The sequence below is a fragment of the Anolis carolinensis genome, chromosome 5, assembly GCF_035594765.1.
Source record: "Anolis carolinensis isolate JA03-04 chromosome 5, rAnoCar3.1.pri, whole genome shotgun sequence".
NCBI lineage: Eukaryota > Metazoa > Chordata > Lepidosauria > Squamata > Dactyloidae > Anolis > Anolis carolinensis.
Genome location: NC_085845.1, coordinates 204,180,746 through 204,200,168, shown reverse-complemented (window position 1 = coordinate 204,200,168; position 19,423 = coordinate 204,180,746). Strand labels below are relative to the sequence as shown.

At 39.0% G+C, this 19,423-nt stretch overlaps 1 protein-coding gene across 1 annotated transcript in view; it reads left to right on the top strand.

Annotated features, from left to right (window-relative positions):
- The window catches only part of ncaph2 (non-SMC condensin II complex subunit H2), a 58,028-nt gene that overhangs the window by 17,308 nt on the left and 21,297 nt on the right, over positions 1 to 19,423 (top strand). Inside the window, exons 9-11 of the mRNA XM_062983452.1 lie at positions 3,015 to 3,110; positions 5,677 to 5,777; positions 12,010 to 12,081. Of these exons, the coding sequence (XP_062839522.1) occupies positions 3,015 to 3,110; positions 5,677 to 5,777; positions 12,010 to 12,081 (269 nt within the window). The remainder of the gene's footprint in view (positions 1 to 3,014; positions 3,111 to 5,676; positions 5,778 to 12,009; positions 12,082 to 19,423) is intronic.

Genomic DNA, 19,423 nt, shown 5'->3' with positions numbered 1-19,423 from the left:
GTACCAAAAACTCCATGTATCCACTATATCAAAGAGAGGAGTAATATTATCACCAAACATTAAGTCCAATGGTTGCGTCTTCTTGAGTATCCTTCCACTGTCTTCCAGTCTCCTCCCCACCCCCTGGCTTTTCCCTAGTTCATCTCCATCACAATTGTTATCAAATTATTTGTTTTAAATCCTTTATTTAATTTTAGTTATTATGTGATAAATCTAAAAAGTTAGTTTAATCTCTTATTAAGTTAGTATTGCAGCAAACATTTAATTTGTTTTACTATCATAATTCTTTTCTTTTTAAAACAATACACAATATCTCTATTTTTTTAAAAAAAAATCTAAAAGTAGTAAGGCAGAGAACAAAAAAAGCCCATATTAAATGTCCAAAGTCTCATATGCCCCTTCTACACTGCCATATAATCCAGACTTATCAAAGCAGATAATCCACATTATTTGATTTCAATTGGATTATCTGAAGCTCTGTCCTGATTTGTCCCTCAAGAACAACCTTAATACAATGTTGTAAGTAAATAAAAAATGCTTTACTTAAGCAAAACATAAAGGAACAGCACATGCAGTTGTATAATGCAAAAGTAAGCAAAAAAGTCTTACTGCAGAGACAGTACTCAAGTCTCTGATAAAGTCCCAAATAAAGCAGCAGTCTCACTTCAGCCTTTGTAGCTTAAGTCTACTTAATAATAATTAAAATACTGTTATAAACAAGCAGAGCTTTCAAAGGCACGCACCGGGCGAGGGAGGAGGTGGGAAGGATAATAATAATAATAATAATAATAATAATAATAATAATAATATAATAATAATAATAATAATTTATTTTTATACCCCGCCTCCATCACCCCGAAGGGACTTGGGGTGGGTTACATGGAGCCAAGACCAGATAAAACAATAAAACATAAACATCAAAAAACACAGTTATTAAAACCCAACATTCCAAAACAAAACAAAAGAAATATTAATCATGTTAAAAGCATATTAAAATGTGGATTTGGTACCAAAGTAAAAAAGATAAAAACGAACTGGGTAAAGTGCAGTGTGTAAATATTGAGTCATGAGGTAGCTGAATGAATACAGTCATCGACAATGGGGCAACTTGGGTGGGGGGCTAGATGACCTTTGGGATCCCTTCCAACTCCAAGGCTCTCATCTCACCTACAGATGAGAAATAAGAAGGTTATTGTTGCTGGAGATGGAAACAAAACCCGTGGTTTGACTTGTTCTCAAACAAGCGTCTCAAGTTTCTATGTTTGCAATGGAATGTTGTTGCATGCTGAAAATCCACATTTTTCAGAACAGTGCGATCCCTTTCTCAACCGTAAAAAAATGAATACAAAATTAACAAGAGAGCTCACAACGGTTAATACCTTATGGGAAACTACACACAAAAATGAAGGCTAAGAGAAGGGAGAAATTAATTAATTAATTTGTGGCATTTATATCCTGCCCTTCTCACCCCGAAGGGGACTCAGAACGGCTTACAAGTTATATGTACATACAATATATTATATTATTAGCATAGCACAATATAAGCATTATACATTACTATATTGTACTATACCACTATATTGCAATGTTATTAGTAATATTACATGTAATATATAATAGTGTATCATTATTATATTGCATTATATTATTATCAATATTATATGTATATACAATATATTATATAATTAGTATAGCACATTAGTTATAATATAGCATAATATAAATATGATATAATATATACTATAATATATATTATAATATAATATTAATATTATATTATATATAATATTATATGTTGTTATTGTAATGTTAATAATATGTATAATATAATATATAATAATATTATATTATATCATATGATATCTCTATATATAAAAGGGTAATGGAATCACGGCACCGGACAAAACAACTAAACTAAACGCCCCACAACCTTGAAAATTGACATCACAACCTCTCATCCACGCCTCTACGTTCATACAACAAAAAGAAAAGAAAAATGAAGTCCTAGCCACAGCAATGTGTGGCCGGGCACAGTTAGAAGCATAATATAATTAGTATAGCATAATATTAAACCTTGGAGGTTTCTATGGACAACGCCGGCTCTTTGGCTTAGAAATGGAAATGAGCACCAACCCCCAGATTTGGACACGACTAGACTTAACGTCAGGGGAATCCTTTATCTTTACCTTTTTTTAAATATTAGTATTATATATTATTATATTGTTATATTGACACAGGAGACTTATAGATCAGACTTATGGAAATCTTGCTAAAGTTGTGCTCAAATGGCATACAACGGGAAAACCTTGGGCACTTGTGTACATTTTTCCTGCAGAAAATAATTAATTATTATGGGGTGCTTTGCGTGAAGAAGTAGACTTAAGCCTATGGAAGCTTTTGCTCCCAATTTCTTCTCTCAATTAATCTCTGAGACAGGCATGGGCAAACCTTGGCCCTCCTCCAGGTCTAGGAAATCACAGGTGCCTTTGCATACTGATTTTCCAGACTGACACTGTGATGGCCCTGAATTCTATTTGCAAACATGTTGATAGTTCACAGGAAGATGTGTGTGTGTGTGTGTTGTCAGAGCGCGCGGTTTGGATAAACACACATGCAGCGGAAGATCAACAAAGAATCACTGGCACCAATAAATAGGTTGAAGCCTGTTTGGCTTTCTACAAAAGATTTACTAACAAACGGAAAACTCTCAAGACGACATATACATAAAGAGTGCCAATAGGCAGAGAGCAGAGGGCAGAGAGGAGGAACAGATAACACAGGGAGCTATTTATAACCACCTCTGCTGTCTGATGCAATACACAGTTAACTCTTTACACACTCGCATAGTGGACAGCAGACAGTGCATGATGCAATCTCCAGCTCACATTGCAACACTATAACTCAATTACATTTAAACAACTCTATATACAATCATTCCCACTTCAACATGTGTGTGTGTGTGTGTGTGTGGTAATATCTTTGAGTGTGTTTCTCAGTCATCTTCTTTCTTGCAGGAGTCCCGAGCATCGTCCCTGGGGCGGGAGCCACACCCGTGGAGGGCAGCGTATGTAACACGCCCGTCCTTGCCCTGAACTTCTCTGGAGATGGAGGTGAGCTTTTGACCAAACCCCCTGAGCTCAGACTCATAGACCCCCAAGGGTTTCAACCCCCTGCTATGCAGGAACATAGAATCAAAGCACCCCTGGCAGATGACCATCCAGCCTCTGCTTACAAACCTCAAGAGCAGGAGACTTCACCAGATTCCTAAGTAGCAGCATGTTCCTCTGTCACACTGCTCTGACCATCAGGAAGTTCATTTGCAGTATTTCTGATAATATTTTCTAATATTTTCTTAAGTTATTCCTAATAGTCAGGTCAAATCCCATTTCCTGCAGTTTATTTATTTTTATTTATTTATTTGCAGCATTTATATTTCGCCCTTCTCACCCCGAAGGGGACTCAGGGCGGATCACATTACACATATAGGCAAACATTCAATGCCTTTTAACATAGAACAAAGACAAACAAACATAGGCTCCGAGCAGGGCTCGAACTCATGACCTCCTGGTCAGAGTGATTCATTGCAGTTAATTGCACTGGCTTGCTCTACCACCTGCGCCACAGCCCGGGCCCAGTTTGAATCCATTGGTCCACTGTGTCCTAATCTCTGGCACAGCGGAAACCTAGTTGGCCACCACCTCAATGTGCCATTCCTTTAAATACAGTAGAGTCTCACTTATCCAACATTTGCTTATCCAACATTCTGTATTATCCAACATAGTCTGCCTCCTGCCCGGATCCACAGCTGTTTCTCTAAGCAGCAAGAACTGAACTTTTACATACAGTAGAGTCTCACTTATCCAACATAAACGGGCCGGCAGAATGTTGGATAAGCGAATATGTTGGATAATAAGGAGGGGTTAAGGAAAAGCCTATTAAACATCAAATTAGGTTATGATTTTACAAATGAAGCACCAAAACATCATGTTATACAACAAATTTGACAGAAAAAGTAGTTCAATACACAGTAAAGGTATGTAGTAATTACTGTATTTATGAATTTAGCACCAAAATATCACGATGTATTGAACACATTGACTACAAAAATGGCTTGGATAATCCAGAATGTTGGATAAGTGAGTGTTGGATAAGTGAGACTCTACTGTATTTAATTTCTGACAGTGTTGTTATTGTACGTTCTTTCTATGACATTCTATCTTTATTTGTAGTCAATTTGTTAGTAGCCAATGTTTTTGTAGTCAATGTTTTCAATACATTGCGATGTTTTGGTGCTAAATTCGTAAATACAGTAATTACTACATAACGTTACCATATATTGAACTGCTTTTTCTGTCAAATTTGTTGTATAACATGATGTTTTGGTGCTTAATTTGCAAAATCATAACGTAATTTGATGTTTAATAAGCTTTTCCTTAATCCCTCCTTATTATCCCACATATTCGCTTATCCAACGTTCTGCCTTCTTTTATGTTGGATACTGTATTATTTTGCACTTGCCATTGTTGACTTTTATTGACAGTATCCTTTATTTTTAGATTTGTTACCCAGTGCTTGGATACCTTTCACAATTTAGCAGTTATTATACCTGCGCACATCTGTGTGTTTGTGTGTCTCTCTGCACATTTATTTATTTATTTATTTTATTCACATTATTTATATTCCGCCCTTCTTTCTCACCCTGAAGGGGACTCAGGGCGGATTACAATGAACACATATATTTTTTTATTATTATTATTAAACTTTATTTGTACCCCGCTAGCATCTCCCGAAGGACTCGATGCGGCTTACAAAGGCCAAGGCCTCAACACACAATATAACAATACAAAACAAAAGGCAAATTAAAACAGTATAAACAACAAGCAATAAACAATACGCTAAAACACAATAAAACTGGCAATATATGGCAAACATTCAATGCCAACAAACAATCAAACAATCAACATACATTAGACAGACTCAGTGGCATTTTTAACACATTTCCAGCTTCATGATTCCGGCCACAGGGGGAGCTGTTGCTTCACCGTCCAGTAGTGGCTGTACTTCCTCATTCCTTTCCTCGTGTTTTGTTGGCAGTTTTATGGTGTTGTAAATTAGCCTCCCGCATAAAGCGTCCCTAAATTTCCCTAATTGACAGGTGCAACTGTCTTTCGGGGCTGCATAGGTCAACAGCAAGCCGGGGCTATTAATGGTCGGAGGCTTAACCCGACCCGGGCTTCGAACTCATGACCTCTCGGTCAGTAGTGATTTATAGCAGCTGGTTACTAGCCAGCTGCGCCACAGCCCGGCCAGTTGGATACTGTATTATTTTGCACTTGCCATTGTTGACTTTTATTGACAGTATCTTTTATTTTTAGATTCGTTACCCAGTGCTTGGATGCCTTTCACAGTTTAGCAGTTATTATACCTGCGCACATCTGTGTGTTTGTGTCTCTCTCTGCACATGCACATGCAAAATTATAAATTCTGCGAGGCGTGTGAATTAGGACTAATTCAGGCCCTTCCTTCTCAAACTGGCTAGATTCATAAACTTCCCACGAGGCCGAAGAGGCAAATCCTGGCTCTTGCAAGCTTTCCTGCGCTTGGAAAAGCAGAGCGAGGCCAGGTTTCTTTTGCAAGGCTGGGCTCATCTTTCTCGTTCTTCTTCTGCAAACACAGGAGGGGACAACGCTTTCTGTGAGAACGATGGTGACTGCAATGACGTCCTGCTGGATATTCCCGAGCGGGTCCTGGATGCTTCTCTTGGGGCCTATCAGATGGTATGCAAAGGAAGCATTGTTTGTCATCACCTGGAAATATTATGGTCTCTGTGGCAGAGGAGAGTGCAGCCTAGCCAGGGCTGTATATGGGGTTATGGTAGGAAACAGGAGGGGAAAAATGCAGAAGGCTTTTGGCTGGTTGTTGTTGTTGTTGTTGTTGTTGTTGTTGTGTTTATTTATGAAGAAGGCGGGGCCGGGAAGACATCTTTCCACCATGTCTCCTGTATCAATTTAATGATATAATGATATATAATAATAATATACTATACTAATATTATAATACACTAGCTGTGCCTGGCCACGCGTTGCTGTGACGTTGTCTGGTGGTGTTGGTGAGAAATTGTTGAGGTAGTGGTGGTATTGAATGTGTGTTCTATGGTTGTCTTTATGTTTAGTATGCACACTGAAGTGGATTATATGGCAGTGTGGAGTCAAGATAATCCAGTTCAAAGCAGATAATATAAGATTCTAAATGAGTTATATAGCTGTGTGGAAGGGCTTTGAGTCTACACTACCATATAATCCAGTTAAAATCTGATAATCTGTGGAAGAGGCCTAACTGTGCCTGTCTCCTGGGCTGAGTAGATTGCTAGGAGACCAAGTGGGCGGAGCTTAGCCATCTAACTGGCAGCAATTGGATAAAAACTATTATTCCTCTCCCTGTAATTAGGACTTTATTTTTCTTTTCTTTTTGTTGTATCAACCTAGAGCCGTGAATGATGGGTTGTGTTGTCAAATTTCAAGGTTGGGGGTCCTGTAGTTTTGTTGTTTTGTCCGCTGCCCTGATGCCATCACTCTTTTATATATATAGATTGTATATCCATGTAATATTAATAATATTATGATGTAATACAATGTAATAATAATTATAATTCACTATTATAATTGTATATTTATATTACATGCAATATTACTAATAATATTGCGATATACAGTAGAGTCTCACTAATCCAAGCCTCACTTATCCAAGTTTCTGGATAATCCAAGCCATTTTTTAGTCAATGTTTTCAATATATCATGATATTTTGGTGCTAAATTCGTCAATACAGTAATTACAACATAACATTACTGCGTATTGAACTACCTTTTCTGTCAAATTTGTTGTAAAACATGATGTTTTGGTGCTTAATTTGTAAGATCATAACCTAATTTGATGTTTAATAGGCTTTTCCTTAATCCCTCCTTATTATCCAAGATATTCGCTTATCCAAGCTTCTGCTGGCCCATTTAGCTTGGATAAGTGAGACTCTACTGTAGTTGTATAATATAATATATTGTATGTATATATACTTGTAAACTGCCCTGAGTCCCCTTCGGGGTGAGAAGGGCGGTATATAAATGTCGCAAATAAATAAATATTTATATGCTGCTATTTCTCTCTGCCCCCCCCCCCCCCCGCCCCACCTCTGGAACTCCCTAAAGACAAAAGGCTGGTCCCTTCCCCCCTCTCCTTCAAAAAACAGCTGAAGACCTACTTTTTGCTCACTTGCATACAAGAGAAGGATTAGATAATGAGAGATCAACACTGGGCCCCTGGTTGAGAACTATTTTATATCTGGGCTCTCTTCCTTCATTTATTATTTACTTATTTACTCTATTTATACCCCGCCTTTCTCTACCCTGCAGGGGACACAGGCAATTATTCGATGCCTTAAAACATAGGTAGTGTTAATGTGGGATTTGTGTATTGGTAGTGTTTAAATGCAATTTGTGCTATGCTTGTATTGCAACTGATTGCATCATCCAGAATGTATCATAGTGTGGAAAGAGTTAATTGCCAAGAAGCTGTGATGACCTTGATGTGTGGCTGGAACTAGGGAGTATCCAGACACAAGTGTGTATGCAGATTGATTGCATCAGTTCAGTTGAGTCCTGTCTGCCTAGAGTTTGAGTCCTGTGTTCATCTGTCGTCTGTGTTGATACAGTAAAACTTTGTAAATAGTTTTACTAATGTCTCTGAGTGTCTCTTCGTTCTGCGCTCCACTGATTCCATCCAACTACTGCTGCACTGCTAATACTCTGACAGGTAGAAGTAAAGGTTTAATACGTCTGATTTTAGGTAAAGGTAAACATTTAAAAACATTACATTACGTAAAAAATCATGCCATCCATGGTCGTAGTCCATAGTCCTTCCATATACAGTAGAGTCTCACTTATCCAACACTCGCTTATCCAACGTTCTGGATTATCCAACGCATTTTTGTAGTCAATGTTTTCAATATATCATTATATTTTGGGGCTAAATTCGTAAATACAGTAATTACTACATAGCATCACTGCGTATTGAACTACCTTTCCTGTCAAATTTGTTGTATAACATGATATTTTGGTGCTTAATTTGTCAAATCATAACCTAATTTGTTGTTTAATAGGCTTCTTCTTAATCTCTCCTTATTATCCAACATATTCACTTATCCAACGTTTGGCCAGCCAGTTTATGTTGGATAAGTGAGACTCTACTGTATTCCAAAACTATCATTGCACTGCCCTGTGCACTAAAAGCCTGATCCCCACAGCCATACTAAATACTTTTGGAAAGAAGAAGAAGGCGGATGTGACCTTTTTCTGCAAGCAGGAAGCAGAACACCTTGATTGCTGTGTGTGTTTTTGACTGTATGACCATGTTCAAGAATCATTCTCTCCTGACGTTTCGTCCACATCCTATGGCAGGCATCCTCAGAGGTTGTGAGGTCTGTTGGAAACTAGGCAAGTGGAGTGTGTATATATATATATATATATATATATATATATATATATATATATATATACACACACACACACACACACACACACACACACACACACACACACACACCTGTGGAATAATGTCCAGGGTAGGAGAAAGAACTCTTGTCTGTTGGAGGCAACCTCTGAGGATCCCTGCTATAGATTTGGGTGAAATGTCAGGAGATAATGCTTCTGGAATATGGGGTTGTTGTATGTTTTTTGGGCTGTATGGCCATGTTCCAGAAGTATCCTCTCCTGACGTTTCGCCCACATCTATGGCAGGCATCCTCAGAGGTTGTGAGGTATGGAGAAAGCTAAGCAAAGAGGTAAATATCTATCTGTGGAAAGTCTAGGGTGAGAGAGGTCAGTGTAAATGTAGTTAATCACCTAAATTAGCATTGAAAAGGTTACCTGCTGTCTTCTTCCTGCCTCTGGGGCATCCTTTGTTTAGAGTCGTTAACTGCCCTTGGTTGTTTCATGTCTGGAAATCCTGTTTTCAGAGTGTTGCTCACAACCTCTGAGGATGCCTGCCATAGATGTGGGCGAAACATCAGGAGAGAATACTTCTGGAACATGGCCACACAGCCCGAAAGACATACAACAACCCTGCTTTTTATTTTATTTTTTACTGTTCTAAAGCCATTGAAATCCACAAGCATGTGGACAACTTTAACAGAAAGGAGGAAACCATGAAAATGAACAAAATCTGGCTACCAGTATTAAAAAACTCAAAAATCAGAACAGTAAATAAGAAGCAACACTCTGAAAATAGAGGATTTCCAGACATGAATCAACCAAAGGCAGTTAACGACTCTAAACAAAGGATGCCCCAGAGGCAGGAGGAAGACAGCAGGTAACCTTTTCAATGCTAATTTAGGTGATTAACTACAACATTCACACTGACCTCTCTCACCCTAGACTTTCCACAGATAGATACTTACCTCTTTGCTTAGTTTTCTCCATGCCTCACAACCTCTGAGGATGCCTGCCATAGATGTGGGCGAAACGTCAGGAGTGAATGCTTCTGGAACATGGCCAGACAGTCCGGAAAGCTCACAGTAACCCAGTCATTCCGGCTATGAAAGTCTTTGAAAACACATGGAACACCTTGACTCACATAGTGTGATGTCTCATGGGCCTTGTAGTCCCGTTCCTAGTACTATGGTGGCAGACGAAGAGGAAAACATGGGATTTCCACCGGTTCAGCCAGAATCGGAGCCCCTGCTTCTGGAGGATGTTTGCCCTCAAGAAGTTAGCCAAACAAGCCTTGGGCAGAATTCTCCCCCGTTTTCTCGAAGAGACAATTATAATAGAGATAGAGGAACTAGGGAGGCGAATCGCCGGAGCGCCAGAATCGCAGCCAAACAATTAGCTGATTAGGTCTGCTTCCCTTGGGAAATTCTAAGGAGTCATGCATCTGGACAGAGTTGAGTTTCACTTCTGGTTCTCCAGGGAAAGTGTTCTTCTGGCGGGAAACGAGACCCTATTTAGGGGTTTTGCCGCGAAGGAAACCTTGCGGAGTCAACTCGTCAGCTTGAGGAGTGAGATCGTGTGTAGACTTCGTACTCCAGTTCCCTGTTTCCCGGACCAAGTTTCAAGCCGCCTTGTTTCACGGACCTTGCCACGGACCCTGTTCTTGTTCCTTGTTGCCTCGTATCAAGCCTTGTTGCCAACAATCCAGTTTGTTTCTCAGCCTTGTTGTCAAGCCTCCATGGACTAAAGGACCTTGTCATCACCCCTCACTTTGCTTGGCAAAGTGTGTGTTTCGGTTATTGGATTATAACTTTGGACTCTAATATCATATATTGGACATTGTTTTCCTGGACTATATTTGACCTTTCCTGAAAGGTCTACTTCTGAACTATATTCTTCACTTGTTTTTATTGACTTTATATATTTCCTTAATAAAGATATTAGATAGATTCTGGTCTCTGCGCATGGTTATTGGTGCTCCGCAGCCTGGGTCCTGACACATAGATCAAGGAAACAGGTGAAAACAAGACAGGAGGCTTTCCCCACAAGGTCCCTTCTGTCCCTAGTTGATGATAATAATAATAATAATAATAATAATAATAATAATAATAATAATAATAATAATAATTTCCGAATCCAGACTGACAAAGTTCTGGAACACAACACACCAGACATCACAGTTGTAGAAAAGAACAAGGTTTGGATCATTGATGTTGCCATCCCATGTGACAGTCGCATTGACAAAAACAACAGGAAAAACTCAGCCGCTCTCAGGACCTCAAGATTGAACTGCAAAGACTGGCAGAAACCAGTGCAGGTGGTCCCGGTGGTGATGGGCACATTGGGTGCCGTGCCAAGAGATCTCAGCCGGCATTTGGAAACAATAGACATTGACAAAATTACGATCTGCCAACTGCAAAAGGCCACCCGACTGGGATCTGCGCGCATCATCCGAAAATACATCACACAGTCCTAGACACTTGGGAAGTGTTCGACTTGTGGTTTTGTGAAACGAAATCCAGCATATCTATCTTGTTTGCTGTGTCATACAATAATAATAATAATAATAATAATAATAATAATAATAATACTCTGGCAGAAACCAGTACAGGTGGTCCCAGTGGTGATCGGCACATCGGGTGCCATGCCAAAAGATCTCAGCCGGCATTTGGAAACAATAGACATTGACAAAATCACGATCTGCCAACTGCAAAAGGCCACCCGACTGGGATCTGCACGCATCATCCGAAAATACATCACACAGTCCTAGACACTTGGGAAGTGTTCGACTTGTGGTTTTGTGAAACGAAATCCAGCATATCTATCTTGTTTGCTGTGTCATAATAATAATAATAATAATAATAATAATAATAATAATACATCACATTGTCCTAGACACTTGGGAAGTGTTCGACTTGTGGTTTTGTGAAACGAAATCCAGAATCTTGTTTGCTGTGTCATAATAATAATAATAATAATAATAATAATAATAATAATAATAATAATAATAATAATAATACATCACACAGTCCTAGACACTTGGGAAGTGTTCGACTTGTGATTTTGTGATACGAAATCCAGCATATCTATCTTGTTTGCTGTGTCGTACAATAAAATAACAACTTTATTCTTCTACCCCGCCCCATCTCCCCGAAGGGACTCGGGGCGGCTTACATGGGGCCTTGCCCAACACAACAATATAACAACAACAACAGGACAATAAAACAAATATTCCAACAATAAAACATGAGCATCAATAAAACAGTCATAAAAATCAACATACAAAATAAAATGTTAGAAACAGGAGACTAATACACGGATCTGGGCCAAAGTGCAGAATATTTCAAAATCGGGGAGAGGTAGTTTCACAGCTAAAATAGTCAATAAAGTGCTAATATAATACTGACTCGTTAGTCTCTAGATTCCAGTGCTAGTGCTCCTCTGCTTCCAAAATGCTATTCATTCCCAGATGTTGGGGTGCAGGGGTCTTGCTAGCTTTTGTGACATCTTTCCCCTTCCTCTCTTCTTCCAGAGCGACCCCCAGAGACAAGGGTACTTGCTGCGGGAGAGACCACCGGCCCTGGGAGCCAAGGAGCCCATCAAGGTAGGAAAGGCATCAGTCACAGTCTCTCAGAACTGTATTCCCGGCATGGGCCACCTTGGGCCCCCCCTCCAGGTGTTTTGGACTTCAACTCCCACAATTCCTAACAGCCAGGAGGATGTTTGCCTTCTGTTGTTGGAATCCCCTTGGGGAGATAGGGCGGAATATAAATCAAGTTACCATATATACTTGAGTATAAGCCGACCCGAATATGGGAGTCCCCTTGGGGAGATAGGGCAGAATATAAATCAAGTTACCGTATATACTTGAGTCTAAGCCAACACGAATATTGGAGTCCCCTTGGGGAGATAGGGCAGAATATAAATCAAGTTACCGTATATACTTGAGTATAAGCCAACCAAAATATCGGAGTACCCTTGGGGAGATAGGGCGGAATATAAATCAAGTTACCATATATACTTGAGTATAAGCCAACACGAATATTGGAATCCCCTTGGGGAGATAGGGCGGAATATAAATCAAGTTACCATATATACTTGAGTATAAGCCAACCAAAATATCGGAGTACCCTTGGGGAGATAGGGCGGAATATAAATCAAGTTACCATATATACTTGAGTATAAGCCAACACGAATATTGGAGTCCCCTTGGGGAGATAAGGCAGAATATAAATCAAGTTACCGTATATACTTGAGTATAAGCCGACCCAAATATCAGAGTCCCCTTGGGGAGATAGAGCAGAATATAAATCAAGTTACCATATATACTTGAGTATAAGCCAACCCGAATATTGGGAGTCCCCTTGGGGTGATAGGGCAGAATATAAATCAAGTTACCATATATACTTGAGTATAAGCCGACCCGAATATGGGAGTCCCCTTGGGGAGATAGGGCAGAATATAAATCAAGTTACCGTATATACTTGAGTCTAAGCCAACACGAATATTGGAGTCCCCTTGGGGAGATAGGGCGGAATATAAATCAAGTTACCATATATACTTGAGTATAAGCCGACCCGAATATCGGAGTCCCCTTGGGGAGATAGGGCAGAATATAAATCAAGTTACCATATATACTTGAGTATAAGCCAACACGAATATTGGAGTCCCCTTGGGGAGATAGGGCAGAATATAAATCAAGTTACCATATATACTTGAGTATAAGCCGACCCAAATATCGGAGTCCCCTTGGGGAGATAGGGCGGAATATAAATCAAGTTACCATATATACTTGAGTATAAGCCGACCCAAATATCGGAGTCCCCTTGGGGAGATAGGGCAGAATATAAATCAAGTTACCATATATACTTGAGTATAAGCCGACCCAAATATCGGAGTCCCCTTGGGGAGATAGGGCGGAATATAAATCAAGTTACCATATATACTTGAGTATAAGCCGACCCAAATATCGGAGTCCCCTTGGGGTGATAGGGCAGAATATAAATCAAGTTACCATATATACTTGAGTATAAGCCGACCCAAATATCGGAGTCCCCTTGGGGTGATAGGGCAGAATATAAATCAAGTTACCATATATACTTGAGTATAAGCCGACCCAAATATCGGAGTCCCCTTGGGGAGATAGAGCAGAATATAAATCAAGTTACCATATATACTTGAGTATAAGCCGACCCAAATATCGGAGTCCCCTTGGGGAGATAGGGCAGAATATAAATCAAGTTACCGTATATACTTGAGTATAAGCCAACCCAAATATTGGAGTCTCCTTGGGGAGATAGGGCAGAATATAAATCAAGTTACCATATATACTTGAGTATAAGCCGACCCAAATATCGGAGTCCCCTTGGGGTGATAGGGCAGAATATAAATCAAGTTACCATATATACTTGAGTATAAGCCGACCCAAATATCTGAGTCCCCTTGGGGAGATAGGGCAGAATATAAATCAAGTTACCATATATACTTGAGTATAAGCCAACACGAATATTGGAGTCCCCTTGGGGAGATAGGGCGGAATATAAATCAAGTTACCATATATACTTGAGTATAAGCCGACCCAAATATCGGAGTCCCCTTGGGGAGATAGGGCAGAATATAAATCAAGTTACCATATATACTTGAGTATAAGCCGACCCAAATATCGGAGTCCCCTTGGGGAGATAGGGCGGAATATAAATCAAGTTACCATATATACTTGAGTATAAGCCGACCCAAATATCGGAGTCCCCTTGGGGAGATAGGGCGGAATATAAATCAAGTTACCATATATACTTGAGTATAAGCCGACCCAAATATCAGAGTCCCCTTGGGGTGATAGGGCAGAATATAAATCAAGTTACCATATATACTTGAGTATAAGCCAACACGAATATTGGAGTCCCCTTGGGGAGATAGGGCAGAATATAAATCAAGTTACCATATATACTTGAGTATAAGCCGACCCAAATATCGGAGTCCCCTTGGGGAGATAGGGCAGAATATAAATCAAGTTACCATATATACTTGAGTATAAGCCGACCCAAATATCGGAGTCCCCTTGGGGAGATAGGGCAGAATATAAATCAAGTTACCATATATACTTGAGTATAAGCCAACACGAATATTGGAGTCCCCTTGGGGAGATAGGGCGGAATATAAATCAAGTTACCATATATACTTGAGTATAAGCCGACCCAAATATCGGAGTCCCCTTGGGGAGATAGGGCAGAATATAAATCAAGTTACCATATATACTTGAGTATAAGCCGACCCAAATATCGGAGTCCCCTTGGGGAGATAGGGCGGAATATAAATCAAGTTACCATATATACTTGAGTATAAGCCGACCCAAATATCGGAGTCCCCTTGGGGAGATAGGGCGGAATATAAATCAAGTTACCATATATACTTGAGTATAAGCCGACCCAAATATCAGAGTCCCCTTGGGGTGATAGGGCAGAATATAAATCAAGTTACCATATATACTTGAGTATAAGCCAACACGAATATTGGAGTCCCCTTGGGGAGATAGGGCAGAATATAAATCAAGTTACCATATATACTTGAGTATAAGCCGACCCAAATATCGGAGTCCCCTTGGGGAGATTGGGCAGAATATAAATCAAGTTACCATATATACTTGAGTATAAGCCAACACGAATATTGGAGTCCCCTTGGGGAGATAGGGCAGAATATAAATCAAGTTACCATATATACTTGAGTATAAGCCAACACGAATATTGGAGTCCCCTTGGGGAGATAGGGCAGAATATAAATCAAGTTACCATATATACTTGAGTATAAGCCGACCCAAATATCGGAGTCCCCTTGGGGAGATTGGGCAGAATATAAATCAAGTTACCATATATACTTGAGTATAAGCCAACCCGAATATTGGAGTCTCCTTGGGGAGATAGGGCAGAATATAAATCAAGTTACCGTATATACTTGAGTATAAGCCAACACGAATATTGGAGTCCCCTTGGGGAGATAGGGCAGAATATAAATCAAGTTACCGTATATACTTGAGTATAAGCCAACCCAAATATTGGAGTCTCCTTGGGGAGATAGGGCAGAATATAAATCAAGTTACCATATATACTTGAGTATAAGCTGACCCAAATATCGGAGTCCCCTTGGGGAGATAGGGCGGAATATAAATCAAGTTACCATATATACTTGAGTATAAGCCGACCCAAATATCGGAGTCCCCTTGGGGTGATAGGGCAGAATATAAATCAAGTTACCGTGTATACTTGAGTATAAGCCAACACGAATATTGGAGTCCCCTTGGGGAGATAGGGCGGAATATAAATCAAGTTACCATATATACTTGAGTATAAGCCGACCCAAATATCGGAGTCCCCTTGGGGTGATAGGGCAGAATATAAATCAAGTTACCGTATATACTTGAGTATAAGCCAACACGAATATTGGAGTCCCCTTGGGGAGATAGGGCAGAATAGAAATCAAGTTACCATATATACTTGAGTATAAGCTGACCCAAATATCGGCGTCCCCTTGGGGTGATAGGGCAGAATATAAATCAAGTTACCGTGTATACTTGAGTATAAGCCAACCCGAATATTGGAGTCCCCTTGGGGAGATAGGGCAGAATATAAATCAAGTTACCATATATACTTGAGTATAAGCCGACCCAAATATTGGAGTTCCCTTGGGGAGATAGGGCAGAATATAAATCAGGTTACCATATATACTAGAGTATAATCCGACCCAAATATAAGCCGAGGCACCTAATTTTACCACAAAAAAACTGGGAAAACATTGACTCCAGTATAAGCCGAGATACCAACAAAATTACATTAATTGAGGCATCAGGAGTTTAAATGTTTTTGAATCTTTACATCAAACTGTAATTTAAGATATGACTGTTAACTGATTAAATCACTCTTCTCATCTTCTTCAATGTAAATGTGCTTATGTATCCTTTTAATAATAATAGAGTGAAATAATAAATGTAATACAGTAGAGTCTCGCTTAACCAACGTAAACGGGCCGGCAGAACGTTGGATGAGCGAATATGTTGGATAATAAGGAGAGATTAAGGAAAAGCCTATTAAACATCAAATTACATTATGATTTTACAAATTAAGCACCAAAACATCATGTTATACAAGAAATTTGACAGAAAAAGAAGTTCAATACGCAGTAGTAATTACTATATTTACAAATTTGGCACCAAAATATCACAATGCATTGAAAATATTGACTACAAAAATGCGTTGGATAATCCAGAACCTTGGATAAGCAAGTGTTGGATAAGTGAGACACTACTGTAATAATAATAATAAATGCAGTAAAATAATAAATGTAATAATAATAATTAATAGAGTAAAATAATAAATGTAACAATACCAATAATAATAGAGAAAAATAATAAATATACCATATATACTTGAGTATAAGCCAACCTGAATATAAGCCCACCAGGATCCTCACCCAAGTATAAGCCGAGGAGGTTTTTTTTCAGTACTAAAAAAGGGCTGAAAAACTGGGCTTATACTCGAGTTTATACAGTAGTTAGTTATTTTATTTATATTTTATAATAGCTACAGTAGAGTCTCACTTATCCAAGCTAAACGGGCCGGCAGAAGCTTGGATAAGCGAATATCTTGGATAATAAGGAGGGATTAAGGAAAAGCCTATTAAACATCAAATTAGGTTATGATTTTACAAATTAAGCACCAAAACACCATGTTATACAACAAATTCGACAGAAAAAGTAGTTCAATACGCAGTAATGTTATGCTGTAATTACTGTATTTATGAATTTAGCACCAAAATATCACAATATATTGAAAACATTAACTACAAAAATAGCTTGGATAAGCGAGGCTTGGATAAGTGAGACTCTACTGTATATTGGTTCCACAGACAAAAAGGGGAAACATGTATATTTATTCATAATCCATTCATTCAACACACATAATCACCATCCTTCTTCATTAAATTCATCAGATCTCTTGGGAGGAGGAGGTGACAGGTGATCAGAATACACTTTATTTATATTATTACACTGTATTGATATCCCTCCCTTCTCTGCCAGGAAACTCAGAGCAGATTACAGCATTTACATACATAGGCAAACGTTCAGTGCCTTTACAATCACACAAGACACACAAACACAAACAAAGTCAGAGGCTTCTCCTTTCATTTCCGGCTTCTGGAAACAATGCTCATCTCAGGCTCTCGGAGGTGCTTTTGTCCATTTTCAAGCCAAGGAGCCTGTGTTGTCACCTTGGTCATGTGGCCAGCAAGACTGCTTGGGGCGTCTCTTTGTCTTTTCCTGCCAAAGCAATAATAATAATAATAATAATAATACATTTTTATATCCCGCTCCGTCTGCAAAAAGGACTTGGGGCGGCTTACAAAATGTAAAAACACATTGCAAAACACAAATCACAAAATTATGACATGATACATAAACAGTTTATGTACTCACATTTGCATGGAGTATTGTTACTAGTTTTATTTTTCATTGTTGGATTGTATGTTGGGTATTTATGTTTATTACTTGTACAGTAGAGTTCCGGTTAATCAACACTCCGTATTATCCGACGTCCCAGGCCCCTTGGGAGGCGCTCATGCACGTTGCTAGGTAGCTTGCTATCTACCTAGCAACGCGCACAGACACCTCCCAAGAGGCAGGGCGGCGAGCAGAGAAGCGCCAGTGCGCGTTGCTAGGTAGATAGCAAGCTACCTAGCAACACGCATGGGCACTTCCCAAGGGGCGGAGCGGTGAGCACTCGGCTTAAGAAGCACCCCTGAGCGTTGTTAGGTAGCTTGTTATCTACCTAGCAACGCGCACAGGTGCCTCCCAAGAGGCAGGGCAAAAGCGCCTCTGCTCGTTGCTAGGTAGCTTGCTATCTACCTAGCAACGTGCATGGGGCACTTCCTTCAACCGGCTTGCTGGATAATAGGGCCTCCCTATTATCCGTCAGATCCAGTTATTCGACATTCGGCCCGCCCGTTTATGTCGAATAACCGGAACTCTACTGTATTATTTTTAAATTGTTTTATTTTTCTGTTTTTATTATATGTATTTTATTGTATTGTATTATTTTTATCATGTTGGAAACCACCCTGAGTCCCCTGAGGGGATAGAGCGGTATATAAATAAAGTTTTATTTTATATATTATATGTTTTTGAACTGCTAGGTTGGCAGGAACTAGGGCTGATAGACGGGAGCTCACCCTGTCTCGCGGATTTGAATTGCCAAACTTCAGGTCAGCAGTTCAGCAGCACAAGGATTTAATCCATTGCGCCAATGCTGCATCCTCTGCAAGCCTGACACATTTTTTTGAAGAAAAAAGTGTTTCTTTACGTAGAATTTTTGCTGTTGTTGTTCTGACAACTTGTTATTCAGCCAAGGCTTGCTGGAACTCCATCAGTTTTGGACATATGCTTTTTCCCTTCCTAAATGCAAGAGGACATTGTTTTTTTACTTCCTTAACTTAGAGAGTACTGTATATACTCGAGTATAAGCCTAGTTTTTCAGCCCTTTTTTTAAGACTGAAAAAGCCCCTCTTGGCTTATACTCAGGTGAGGGTCCTGGTTGGCTTATATTTGGGTCAGCTTATATTCGAGAATATATGGTACATTTATTATTATTCTCTATTATTATTGGTATTATTAGATTTATTATTTTTCTCTGTTATTGTTGCTACTATTACATTTATTTTACTCTATTTTTATTATTATTAATACATTTATTATTTCACTCTGATCCTATTATTGAACTTATTATTTTACTCTATTTATTATTACTTGTATTATTTTCCTGTATTTATTATTATTATTATTATTATTATTATTATTATTATTATTATTATTATTACATGTATTATTTTACTCTATTATTATTAAAAGGATACATAAGCACCTTTACATTGGGGAAGATGAGAATAATGATTTGATGAGAGTT